The sequence below is a fragment of the Clupea harengus genome, chromosome 14 (assembly GCF_900700415.2).
Source record: "Clupea harengus chromosome 14, Ch_v2.0.2, whole genome shotgun sequence".
Lineage (NCBI taxonomy): Eukaryota > Metazoa > Chordata > Actinopteri > Clupeiformes > Clupeidae > Clupea > Clupea harengus.
Window position 1 is genome coordinate 17666262 of NC_045165.1, and position 13702 is coordinate 17679963.

The 13702-nt window shown below is 42.8% G+C and overlaps 1 protein-coding gene across 1 annotated transcript in view; it reads left to right on the plus strand.

The window, feature by feature from the left end:
- The window catches only part of LOC105908247 (calcipressin-3), a 24869-nt gene extending 20100 nt beyond the window's left edge, over positions 1-4769 (plus strand). Inside the window, exon 4 of the mRNA XM_012836726.3 lies at positions 1545-4769. Coding sequence (XP_012692180.1) covers positions 1545-1714 — 170 coding nt within the window. The 3' untranslated portion in view covers positions 1715-4769. The remainder of the gene's footprint in view (positions 1-1544) is intronic.
- Positions 4770-13702: the final 8933 nt, after the last annotated feature.

Here is a 13702-nt window from a genome sequence, read left to right on the forward strand (position 1 = left end):
TTACTGCATATGTGTCTGTGTATGTACATTTGAGTTATTCAGTGTATGTGCACTCATACAAACAGGGATATATATGTAGCTATGGATGTGTATGTGTGAATGAGTGTATGTTTTCAGGATGTCTCAGTTTTAACTGTGGGTAACTCTGATGATGGTGCTGCGGCACCCTCTGCTGGATTAGCTTCCTTATTGCAGCCTCATCCCAGACCCACATTCACCTGCCTGTCTTTCTAGTGGTCTCTATGGCAACACTCACATTCACACACATGTCTTATAATGCGTGTGTGTCTGTGGGGGCAGTTGAGCTTTAATTATAAATGTTCTGTCATTTTTGTATATGGGTCACATTTAACTTGTACATCTGGGTGTTTTGTTCTGAGCTGATGTAATAGGCCTATTTCTACATGTACACCCATTAGTGGTGCTATCTGCTATGCCCGACTCTTAGGACCACATTACATGGACATCTCCCCATGTCTAACTGGGCAAATCTGAGTGGGCCACAGCTTTTAAGCCCTAATCTGCTGGCTGAGGGAGCCCACAGTTTCTTGCCTGAGTCATGCATTGAGTGCTATTAGCTTCTGTTATGTCTGTTATGTCAGGCTTTTTACACGAGACTTAACACAGCAGTGCAGAGAAGACAAGGCCTGCTGCCCTGCCGAAGGATAGAATCTGTCTGCAGTGAATATGCCTCAGACACACACACACACACACACACACACACGCACACACACACACCAATTCGAAAAAGGGCGCCAGTTCAAAGAATTACAACTGAGAATAATCAGCCCTTCAGAGGGACTTGCACACTCTAGTGAAAAAGTAGTCTAAGTTAGCGCCTAGTGCTCATAGTTACAATGCCTTTGGACAATTTAACAACATTTAGCCACATGCTACCTTCCTCAGTGAAGAGTTTGTCTGCAGTGGGGCTGAGTTGACAGTCTGAATAAATGAGTGAGAGAGAGAGAGAGAGAGAGAGAAAGAGAGAAGAGAGAGATCATTACAACTGAGCTACTCGTCCTTTCTTACACTCTAGTGGATGAGTAAGTAGCAGTGTTAGTAGCAGTGTTAGTAGCAGTGTTACTGCTCTTTAGTGTGCTGGTACACATAGGGCTACTCCTGACTGCAGGGAAGAGTTGTGGAGTCATGTAGCTGTGTCATCCTCTAGGCTTAGTTGGGTTATATCTGTCCGACTGACAGTCTTTGCTGTTTTAAGGCCGGGACCTTTTCGGATTAAAAGCTAAGCTATCCTAGAGAAACGTGCCACACAGTTCACATGAGGTGACTGGACAGGCTACCCAGTCCGCCCTGCAGCGCTGAGCTGTCCTTCAGCATTTCATTTGTTGGTGGCATTGTGTTGTTTGTCGTATTGGAATTTTACAATTTTACTTTTTCAATTGCTACTTTAGCCATTAGTCTTCCCCTATATTCCCTGTGATCTCTCTCTCTCTCTCACACACACTCTCTCTCTCTCTCTCTCTCTCTGTGTCTGTCTTGTTTATCTCTCTCACTCACATCTCACTCTCCTTTGCTCTCTCCTGCAGGTGACAAGTATGAGCTTCACGCTGGCACAGAGTCCACCCCCAGCGTGGTGGTGCACGTGTGTGACAGTGAGAACGAGAACGAGAACGAGAAGGAGGATGAGGATGCTCGGCCCAAGATGAAGATCGTCCAGACCCGACGCCCCGAAGGGCCTCCCAAAGTCTACAACTAAAAGCCCATCCGCAAAATCTCCACCCTTTTATCTCTCTCTCTCTGTGTCTCTCTCTCATGCAGAGAAAGACACCTTTCATTTCAGTTTAAAACAACAACAACTTTAAAAAAAAAAAAGCATACAAACAAACGAACGAACGAACTGCGGGCGATGTTTGTGAAACACAACATATGAACGTATGGACAGACGGACAGGCGGACAGATGGGTGGGCAGTCTGAGGATGCCTACAGTCAGATGGGCTTCACACTGACTCACAAGCCCATGGGATTGTCCATGACTCCCCCTCCACCCACCCACCTACCTACCCCCTAAAAAGGGCACCTCTCCTATCATCCTCTCATTGAGTGTAGTCACAGTGTGTTTCTGTACTTAGAAGCCATTATTAGCAGTAGATAAGGGTGTAGGGTTAGTTCTCTCACAGGTGTTTAAGTTATCTGTACTTAAGAGCGTGGTCGCTTAAGACAGAGATCACTAATGCTTGAAACCATCTGGTTTGTTGTTTTCATTTTTTTCTTTTTTTTTTAAGTAATTGTTATTATTATTCCTACTACAATTATAAGTATCTGTTGGTCATGTTCTCTTTCATATCAGCTGTACTCATGTGATAACGCAGTGAGTCCAGATGGTGGCCTGGAATCATGCTTCTGTATGTGTGTGTTTATGTATAATACTTACAAGACGAAACAAAAGAAGTTGTTCACACAAAAGAAGTTATGGTCAGGCAGTATGATGCAGGCCGCCACTGGTGCAACTAAACTGAGGTGTTAAGGCTCTGAGCCTTTGCGAATTTGGGGTGGGGTGGGGGGGGTCTTTTTAAAAAACAAACAAAAAAAACAAAAACGGAAGGGCGTTTGTACTGAACTAGATGTGTATTCTTACCATGTATTTGATACCACAAACATTTTTGCATGCTAACTAATGTAGTCAGGAGCTCAAGTGTTTTTTACTGATCACGACTTACAGGGATCCAGAGAGACAGTTTTTGACGCTGACGTTCATATCCGCGAGTCCAGCCTGACGGCAGGGAGGGACACGTAAAGTTTCAGACAGCAGAGCGCAGCTCTTGTATGAACGGTGGCACTGTGTCAAGCATGGCCCTCCGGCAACGGTTAACCTCTACATGGGCGTGAGTAGGACGCTGAGGTTTGTGTTTGTTTAAAGTAAAATATAATGCAAAAAAAAGTGTGTTTGTTCTGAACTTTAATTTTTTACTCTTATTATTATGATTATTATGATTAATCCTGTGCTCATCATAAATGCTTGGGTGTTTTTGTGATTGGCTTGCTTAAAGTGTGTTTTCTGTGGCCTGCTGCTGCTCGTCTTTGCACTGAAACTCACTTGATTGTTTTTGACTTGGAGTCTTTTGCTTTTTTGCTCTCTTCCGCGGGCCTGGTGACTGCTGGCTGCTTCCCTCTGCTGTAGATAGTTCAGTAATTAGTAGTAGGGCTTTCTGTAGACAGTGGAGATGCAAACCTTTACAATCCCATCCGCTTTGTGTGATGAACCTTACAAGCTTTTTTGAGCTCCATACCAATGCCTCCCTCACGCACAAAATTCACAGCTAGGCCCATAGTAACCAAGGAACAAAAAGGGACAGCCTATTTACCAGAAAAAGGCTTTTTGTTTTTATTTTACAATCACACTACAAACACAAGAAAATGTACTTCAACGATGCATATAAGGGACTGTCAACTTCATGTGTTAATCTGATTTCTCAAGTTAAGATTTGTATTGAGTCTATTCACTGTGGATACAAAACACCCCATTCAGGTTTACTTCTCGTTGAATCAGATGTTACTTCTGCAAAATGCATTTTGTCCTCATAGGCCCACTGAAGGACTAATACACAAGGTCCATTTGCGATTACTGTGATAAGCCCAGCTTTTGCACACCATGGCCGATTGGCATGTAGTAGCAAGTTTCAAGTCAATCCTACTCAACTCATTCATAGCAAGTCTTTGAAAAACGAGTTTGAGCCTTTGTCAGGAAGCCAAACTGTGTTGGGAAAAAAGCATGGGAAGGGACGAAAGCGCTAACTGGATTTAGCCAAAAAGTCTCGGCACATGCTAGCACTTTATAACTGTCCTGTCATCCATCTCACCACCTGCTGTGTCAGTAGACTGTGGGTAGGCGGATTTCTTTTTTTCTTTTATTCTTCCTTTTCTTTTTCTTTCAAAAATGTACACCTGGGTAGCCTTCACCAGCATGGCAGTGGGAGTGTGATGCTCACTTTTTTACCATATTTCATTTTTTTATACTGTCTCAATGGGGGAGTTTGTGAAGCGTCTCGCCTCAGAGTGCAGCTGAGAGGCAAACATGGGTCTCCTTGGGGAAAAGGTTCGTTGCACAAGCACAGCGAGCTGTGAGACCGTCAGTTGAGCCCCCGAAAATACCTTTTTTATTTTCTTTTTTTTATTTTCTTTTTACGTCAGTTTGTCCTTGCAAAAAAAAGAAAAGAATAAATGTTTGAAAAAAACTAGCAGACTTCAAAAACCAGGAAGCGTTGAGCAGAAAAGACAGTCGGACTAATGATGACAGATGGTTTCGGTGTGCTGTTCTGGAACAGTCTTGATGAGGCTGCTGTTGTTTGTACCTACCTGTTGTCTGGGTTGTCATTTCTGTCACAGTGAAAGGGTGTATGTAATTCTGTATATATGCCAAGCATTGCATAACAAATGTCAGCTCATTTCAAGTTCTCTGTAAATGACGATTAAAAGAAGATACAAAAAAAAGAAAATATGCTGGTTTAATTCCAACTTCATAGTGTTGTGATTAATATGGACTCAGTTTGTTTTTACAGAAGTCTACAAAAGCTCAATTCTGTCACTGTTGTACTGTTCTGTTGATATATAAAATTGTGTGTCTTGTACCGTAGTTAACCAGAAAACAATGTAGCAATCAAGCAATAATTTACCGTTTATCTATCTGTGTCTCCTATATGAGATGTATTAATTTCCAGAGTTATTTTCTCTGACTGTTATGGCTTATGTTTGTGTAGGTATGATTGCCATTTGTTTCACATAGAAATACATAAAATGAAATTATTCCTATAAAGAAATGGCTGCATTGTGGTCATTTATCTGTGTACAGAGGCCATGCATGCTTACATCTTGAGACTTTAACACAGGCAGGTGAGAGAGTGAGTAAGTAGGAGGTTTTTCCGATGACATTCATGATTTTCATGATGCAGTCTTGGAAAAACGTTTGGATCCCAACCCATATTGCATCTGACCCCTAAACCGACCTGGCTTGGTTCTGGCGTTGGTTTTCGGCCAGCTCTCCCTGGAACAAGTTCCTCTTTGTCTTGGCTTACTCCTTTGCTTATTTCAAACTGCAAACTGATCCAGTGGTATCAGAATTAAGTCTGTCTCCCCTGCTGTCAGTTGCAGAGGAACTATTGGCTGGTTACTTCCACATGCCATTCTTCTGGTTTAGCAGATGTCGTGACTGCACACAGGAACGTTTTAGTCACGGCTGTAAAAAGTGCTTTGTCAAACCATTGTTGACAGTGGGCCATTGTTCACCCTACAGTGTGACAAAGAAAACTGAAGGGCACCCACATCATGATGTAAAAGACATGGAAAGTTGATTTCATATCCTGGATTAAATGTTTAAGAAGCACAAAACGAAAGGGTCTGCATGTCTACGTAAAACTGTGTTGACATTGTTGCTCCTAATCCACTGTTTACTGTAGCCTGAGCTGGAAACTAATTTTTCTTTTCCAACTGTGACAACAAACATGCTCTTTGACGCACTAGCAGAGTCATATGACGACCTAATCGAAATAGATCAATACGGGGATATCAGCAATAATCAGATGGGACAAATAGACAAGAAAGAGCTGATGATCGATTGTCCTCATTGATGTTCCCATTCAGTTCATAAGAACACACACCTGAGCCAGGTGCATGCAGGTAAAGCCCAACCTCATATCCAGGTACAATGCTGCTTAGTCTGGATGCAGGGGCGATGCAAAGGCACTCTTTTAGCTACGGTGCGTCATGGTGACAGTGGGCCTCTCAGATTATGAGGTCCTGATAATGGATGCCGTTTGATGAACAGGGCAGATAGATTTTTATTGGTCAACCAAGCAGGTAGGAGCTGCATGGGAAGATGAACACTGGGTTGATAAGAATAAAACAGCAGTTTTGAGAATGAAGCTGCTCTGTGTGTATGTCTGTGTTTGTGCGTGTGTGTGTGTGTGTGTGTGTATGTCTGGGTTTTTGCGTGTTTGTGTGTGTGTGTGTGTATATGTCTGTGTTAGTGTGTGTTTGTGTGTGTTTGTATAGAGTATCTTGTTTTATAAGGGCAGTGGTCTGCTGGAGGTTTAGGGTTGAAATACTGATCATGCGGTGTTATGCCTAGTCAGGTCTGTTTTGATTAAACAAATGATAGTCCAGCCGAAGCACAATTAATACAGCATTGTGTATTCTATATTTTAATATTATATTACATAATTACCCTTTCTGTAGATAAATATGGGCAATCAGAGACACAAGAAATATTACCTGCAATATAATATAGTAAATGTTTGTCATGTACTTTATTACATAATATGATATTAATTACTAATAAACTGATAAACATAGGAAATTGCAAATGACTGCCTTCCACGAGCCCTGAATCTTCAGTTGCTATAAATAACCACAAAAGTATGTTCCTGTGACCTCTGGAAAAATGTCCATCTGTTTAATGTTTCATTTAGCACTAAAGCTATCTTCCTGTTCTCTGAAGACAAACCATCAGATCAATTCAATTTAGATGAACCATCGTTGCTCCAAAAATAAACAAATCACTCCATCCCTGTCTCTCTCTTTTTCTCTCTCTATCTCCCTCTCTCTCTCTCTCTCTCTTTCTCTCTCTATCTCCCTCTCTCCCTCTCTCTCTCTCTCTCTCTCTGTCTCTCTCTCTCTCTCTCTCTCTCTCTCTCTCTCTCTCTCTATCTCTCTCTATCTCTACCACCCCTCCTCCTTTGCATTGAAAAGACAAAAGTAAATATGCTCAATCCAATGAGGAGATAGGAACAGAATTACTGTCAACAACTCAATGTGCCTACGGATGTTTGCATGCACAATGGCTGTTCACCGTTGCTGCTGTGATTACTGCAGAGCCTGAGTGGAAACATGGGTTTGTTGTACCACTCAACACATTTCACACTTCATTTTTAAAAGTAGTAAAGCGTGCGAAAGCAAGGAAATTAGAAATGATTGACAAAGCACGAGTGTCCTGACTGTTAAAAAACCCAGCTCACATAATGTATGTACAGACCAAGCTGTAACCTCAACCCTAAAGATATCATACAAAGGCTAGAACTATGTAATAAGAGAATGACGTGTGGGTGAATCAACCCAGAGAACAATAGTAAGCAGAGACTAGACTGTCCTGACAGGGATGGTCCGGCCTTAACTGGTTTGAACCTGACTAAGAGGAGAGGAGAGGGGAGGAAAGAGAGGAGTTCACTGAAAGAAGTGGTCGTGTTGTTTCTCGCTGAGAGCCATTTTCGCCTGGGTGGAAACTGAAGCCGGACGTGAGAAGCCGGGCGTTACGCAACGCAGCGCTCATAATGAGAGATCTCTCTAGGGGTGGAGAAGGACTGGAGACACAGGCAAACACGGCACCAGGGACAGGGAGTGGGACAGAGGCTGGGGCGGCCCTCTGGGAGCAGCACTGCAGTGTGCGTCAGCCACAATAAAGGGCATTTACACTCTCGCAAGAAAAGAGGAGTGGACAGATGGAGGGAGAGAGAGAGAAATGGGAGAAAATAACTTGATTGGAGAGAGACAGAGAGAGGGAGAGGGAGAGAAAGAGAAATGACAAGAGAGGGTTATTGTAACAGAGAGACAGAGAAAGAAAGTGGCAGAGGGTATTAAGAGAGAGAAAGTGAGGTGGGAGAGATCATGTGAGTGAAGCAAGAGTGAGCGAGAAAGTGAAAGAGAGACATTACCAGGAGAGGGAGAGCAAACAACAGAGGGAGAGAGAGGGAGAGAGAAAGTGATTAACAAAGAGAGAGATTAACAGAGTGAGAGAAAGAAACACCTATCCTCAGAGGTAACATTAGTCCAGTTGTGTTTCCCGCCGGCAGGCTGGCTGTCTGTCCGCAGAGGGAGCCTCCTGTATGAGGCCCACACCATGGGGCCAGGTGAGACGAGGGGTGGATGCGTGTGGGACGAGGAGGACATTTCTCGGAGAGAAAGGCGTACGTTTCCAGTTCAGTGGCCTGGCTCTGAAAAGCATGAAAGCACAAGGGGCTGGCCACTGTAACAGAACACTGTAAAGTTCCTATCAGGGAAGTGCTTTTAGCTGCAAAGAGCCGAGTGAAGAAAGCCTTATCCCAATTCAATACAAACTAGTGTCCATTACCTCACCTCAGAATAATACATGTCTGCGGGCCTTTGTGGATGAGTTTAATTACAGATTTCCTCTTCACACAGAGAGAGAAACCAACCCTGCTCACAGATGTGTGGGAAAAGGGCATTTGTCAAATGAAAACGAGTAAATCCACACTGTTAAAAAGGAAGTTCACCTGCTAAGAAAAAACATTAGGAAACCCTCTCTGTCTTATGTGTCACATTACAGAATCCCCAATGGTGCTGAATAACACCTGCGGCTTCACAGGAGTTTCTGCTTGGAACAAAAATGAACCCATTAAAAGATACAAGGTAGCCTTTTTTTGAGAGAGAATACTACAGATGTGAATGTTGTGAGTGAGGGCTTGAAGAACAGCTGGAGCCTCCTCAATTTTACCTTAATCTCTTTTTTTTCTGTGTTCTTTTATGTGCTCATTTGTAAAACACTGAGATACGAATGTGAATGAATTGTGCTATATAAATAAACGTACATTGCCTTGCGTGTGACACTTGTGCTACACTAGACACATTTATTAAGCATGGAAATTAGAAATGATTGACAAAGCACGAGTGTCCTGACTGTTAAAAACCCAGCTCACATGATCTATCGACAGACCAAGCTGTAACCTCATCCCTAAAGATATCATACAAAAGCTGAAACTATGTAATAAGAGAATGACGTGTGGGTGAATCAAGTTACCAATGTTGCCAATGTGAATAAATTAGGCTATATAAATACATTTGCCTTGATGTGTGACACTAGACTGGTTTTACCAAACCCACATTTATTAAATCTTCATTCCTTCATGAGTTAGCTTACTTAGGGCCATATCCCTGTGGAGGGATATTTTGTTCTTGTTGTCAATATGCCTTTAAAACTCCTCAAGTCTTTGTCCTAGAGACATAAAAAGAACACCCCCAGAAACCTTGAACCCTGTACTTTTCAGTGAATAAGCACTTTGTAAGGAGAATAGAACTAATCTCTTGCACATTTCAGTCTCTGAGTGAGCTCCTAACAACCCGCCCATTAGCAAATTACAGCTATTCATATGATAGTTGGTCATGATGTGGCAAGAAACCCTGTGGGGGTAGTGGGCCACAAAGACATTCCAAGGCTATTAAGTAATGGCCATTGTCTTTGATCGAGGTGTGTTTACACCTAAGTCATCAATATGCATTGAGTAGGGAGACTAGTTTTGGAGAGGAAAAGATCACTCTGAAATTATAAATATGTAGTACTGAAACCACACACACTTTCTGAATGCTTACATATGTATAGGTAACACCTATGTTTATTTCATTTTGTTATATTTCTAATGTAAAGTAGTATTTATTTATTGTTACACCAGGTTCTATTGCTCGTAGCTTGAATATTCTCTCCCTTGTACGTCGCTTTGGACAAAAGCGTCTGCTAAATGACTAAATGTAAATGTAAATGTAATGTTTACAAGGTTCAGAGTTCAAAGGTTTTGTGTTGAAATCTTTACAATTAGTTTTTGTACAAAGTCTGAGCACCTCTGAAACTAGTTTTTTCTAAGGGTATGTTTACATTTGATTTAAATAAAAAAATTGTTTTACTACATTCCTTTTACCCTCATGTTAGTATTGCTGAGGTCTTCTAGAATATAATCATATATGCCACTTGTGCATCAATGTTTTTAGTTAAGGGAAATGTACAAAAATATCAAGGCATGTCAGACTACTTATAGTGTTAACTGGCTGTGGCCAGGCCATGACTAGACTGATGCAGAGAAAAGGACCATAGGAGCTCCCTGCTCCAGGCAGGGCTTTCTGCTACTCAGCGAGGGCTGTGGCCAGTCCAGTCTGCCACCACACAGAGTGCCACTAACTTTCATCAGCAATTTAAATGCGGCCGATAAGATAACATCTCTGAACCGCGCACACACACACACATACACACACACACACACACACACACACACACACACACACACACACACACAAAAGGCCATTTGCATGGTTACCACATGGGCTCCTCTGCATTAATGGGCGGTAATGATTTTGTCTTCCATGGTTTTCCCTCTGTTTCTCTCGCTTTCTCTTTGCTCTCACTCTCCCTTACTCACTCCTTCTTAGTCATTTATGCATGTTGTATACACACACACACACGCCCTGGGTGGAAGTGTGCCATTGAGACGTTGTGTGGATTTGGGTCTACCTGAGGGAGAGGTAAGGACTGGGAGTGTGTGAGAGAGTGTGTGTGGGGAGGAGTGTGTGTGTGGGATTGCTGTGCGCTGACAGACGGCACACCTAGGGGCCAGGCAGGACCTGAAAAACCAGCTGGCAGTCAGTAGCACTGCGGTTACGCAGAGACACCGTGCTGCGCCAAACACAGCCGCGTGTGTGTCTCGGACACTTCCCCACAAATCTCGGCCGCCACGCTCTTTCCCTCTCTCTCTCTCTGAAGAAAACACTCGCCGCCCGTCGCCTCTCTCTCAGCGGTTTGTTTTCTCCCAGGTGGATTTTTCCACTCAGACGACCACCTGCCTTGAGCGCACACCTACCCTCCTCCTCCTCCTCCTCCACCACCACCGTCACCCTCCTGCTGAGTTCACTGGAGTGTGTGAGTGAGTGTGAGCGTGAGCGTGAGTGTGTGTCTTTGTGGACTATGCCCTCCCGAGAGGAGGGAGAGGAGCTGAGGAGCTGAGGAGCAGAACACGCCGCAGACGGACGACGAGTCTCTCGGTAGACTCACGGCACGATAGGTGAGCCACTGAACGCACAACACAGAAACAAGGGAACCTGCTTCCCATTCTCACTACACACACACACTAACAGCACACACACACACACATACACGCATACACACACTATAGTTTTACCTTCACTGTGACTGTTTGCGGAGGACTGTGGAGACCCCCCCCCTGCCCCTGTTTGGAGTGGTGAGGCTCCTCCGGGCAGCATAGCGCCAGGTGGGTCTCTGCGCCGCTGAATAGCTCACATTCCAGCCCACTGGTGTTTGGAATTCAGTATCTATTTAAGACATGAAAACGTGTGTCTCCATCTATGGCCTTTCGTCTGCCTTGATATTATGACCAAGGAGTTTACAGAAGTTTTTATGTGTCTGGTTATGTTTACTACATGGTAGGTGTGACTGGCTTGTAATTGTGTGGCTATTTTGAGTACACGCATTGTCTGATTTCTAAAAGGTGTTGTGAGGTTAGTGTTTTGTTAACCGTTACATGATCCAAGGGGGATTATTTGTTACGTTTTTTACTTTTAAACATGGTCAATATAGAGTTCATGCCAGATTGTAACTTTTCTGTGTGCGTGTGTCTATGTGTGTTTTGTATGAAAAATGTTCCAGGAATAATGTTCAGCGTGTCATAGAACAGCAGACAAATGATCATGTTGTTCACTGATTTATTTTCAAAGGTTCATATGTCAGTGGTTAACAACTGATAAGCTTGATATTTAGGAAAAAGGGCAAAGAAACTATGTATAGCCATTTGGATCGAGGTTTTCTCAGTGTAGTATTAAAGTAGAGCTTTTTTTGTCTGATTCAAGTAGTTCAGAAATCACATAGTAAGTAGATAATAATCTTTGTATTACTTTAATGACGACATTTCACTCAGGTGCTAGTCATATCACATTGAATTGTTTCTACGACTGTACACAAAAGAGCACAACTAGCTATCCATTGGTGCTTGAAGGTGGAGCGGCCATGTCGAGCTCTGAGAAAGTGCTGTAGTGGCGAGGGACGAGTTTTGTGTGCTCAAGTTATAATGAAATAACAGGAGACACAGAGGGAGATTTACTGTTTAAATATTGACCCTTCCCCTGTGTTTAATGCGTATAGAGCACACACGCACAGCAAACAGTTAAGTGGGCTTTATCTGTTTGACTTAAAGGATTAAAGGGAAGCTTTTGATTTTTCCAGCTGTCTGTGAAATAAGACCCGGAGAAGTAAAAACTATATGTGACTGTTCTGTAGAAGTCTAAACAAATTCCCTCCTGGCTAAATGACAACATGAAAAGGGTTTGAGGGGAGCAAGCATGGACCCAAATGGTCACATACTCCCTGTCACATTGTGACGCTACAAAAAACACGTCAAAAAGCAGATAGTCTCCCTTTCCTCCAAGTTTACTTTTTAAGCTGTAAAATGTCTGTAGTTAGATAAACACAACTTGGTTCTGTACAGAGCTGAAGGTCTGTGAGAACTTAGGGAAAGATAAAGAAGAAAGTTGCTACCCAAGGGTGTTGACTCCTGCACTTTGCTTTGCATAAGCAGATACTTTGCTATTTGCCCCATAAATGCACAGTTTGTCAAGGCTTATCAACTGTCCAGCTCCACCAAGGTACTGATTCAGTCCTGCAATTCAACAAAGCTTTGTTTAATCAGACTTGTCAACACTGATGAATGGATTTTCTCTAAGCGCTACAGGAGAACACTGAAGAAAAAAATGTCATTGTTAAAGGCATAAAAATGACAGGGTGGGGGGGTAGTGCACACGCACATTTTTCAGTTTTGTAGTATCGGGTTAAACACAAGCTAGTTCTTAGTTTCAGCATACTTCAAAGAAACCATCTCGTTTTTTGTTTGATGCGTTCATGTGGAAGTATTGTACAACACACTCAGAACTCACTTCTCTTTTAGTAGAGCTGCGCTGATAACAAAAGCGATTTAGAAAGAGGAATAACGTCACATCACCATCACACTCCTTCACAGTTTTCCGAAACTGATGACGCCGACTGATTAGGTTTCAGTGCTGGCTGTGGATATTACTGCCCAGTCTAAACTAGTTTTCGCTGGACTGAAGAAAAGGTGCTATGTTTTTTTTTGTTCTGTTTTGTTTTTAAGTATGGTGGTAGCCTGGGGGCCTGAGGGACAGAGAGAGGCCTCCTGAAACAGTGAGATGTGTGTGAAAATGATCCAGTGTGTATCTCATTGTTTCCAGAAAAAGAGAGACCCAAACAGGTGTCGTTTTGTGATGTGGTGATGGATTGCCCTTCAGTCAGGAGAAAAGAGGATGCGTCTGATGCTTAGTTGTGGGTTGGCAGTGATGAAATAATAGGTAGAAAATTGATGTTATGTTGTAGGAGAATTGTAAAGGCTGGTGAGGTTTTGTGTAGCCTTTTCGTCTTTGCCACTCGATTCTCTTTGCTCAAATGGTGGATTATTCAATGAAATGTTGTTCATGAATTGACATTCAGTGAATGTATCCTGAATAGTTTGTTACATTTTGGTCAACCTGACTTTTCTTGTCTTGACTGGGCCTATTCCATCTCTCATTCACATGTTAAAACTGGGCAATGTATTTCGATTGGTGGATTGATGTTGTGGCTGATTGGTAAATGGACAGCCAGAAGAAGTGGTAGGATGATCTATTACAGAAGAATGTGCACGAGAGGTCAATTCTTCTTTCAGTAAAGATGTGATGGGCCATTAACAATACCCATTTGAATTTCAGATTTTAGGAGTTAAGTCTTGTAATATTTGTACAAACATCAGTCCACAAAGGCAGTTGACTCGCTACCTGCCATATCAACTCCAGTTCAGTGCTGGATCCGGGCTGGGACTGCTCCAGGTTCAGTGTCTATCTGGGATCTAGTGATCATCACTCTGGACAGCAGTTTGGATTTATGGAAAACAGTATAGGGTACCCCCATCTACTCCC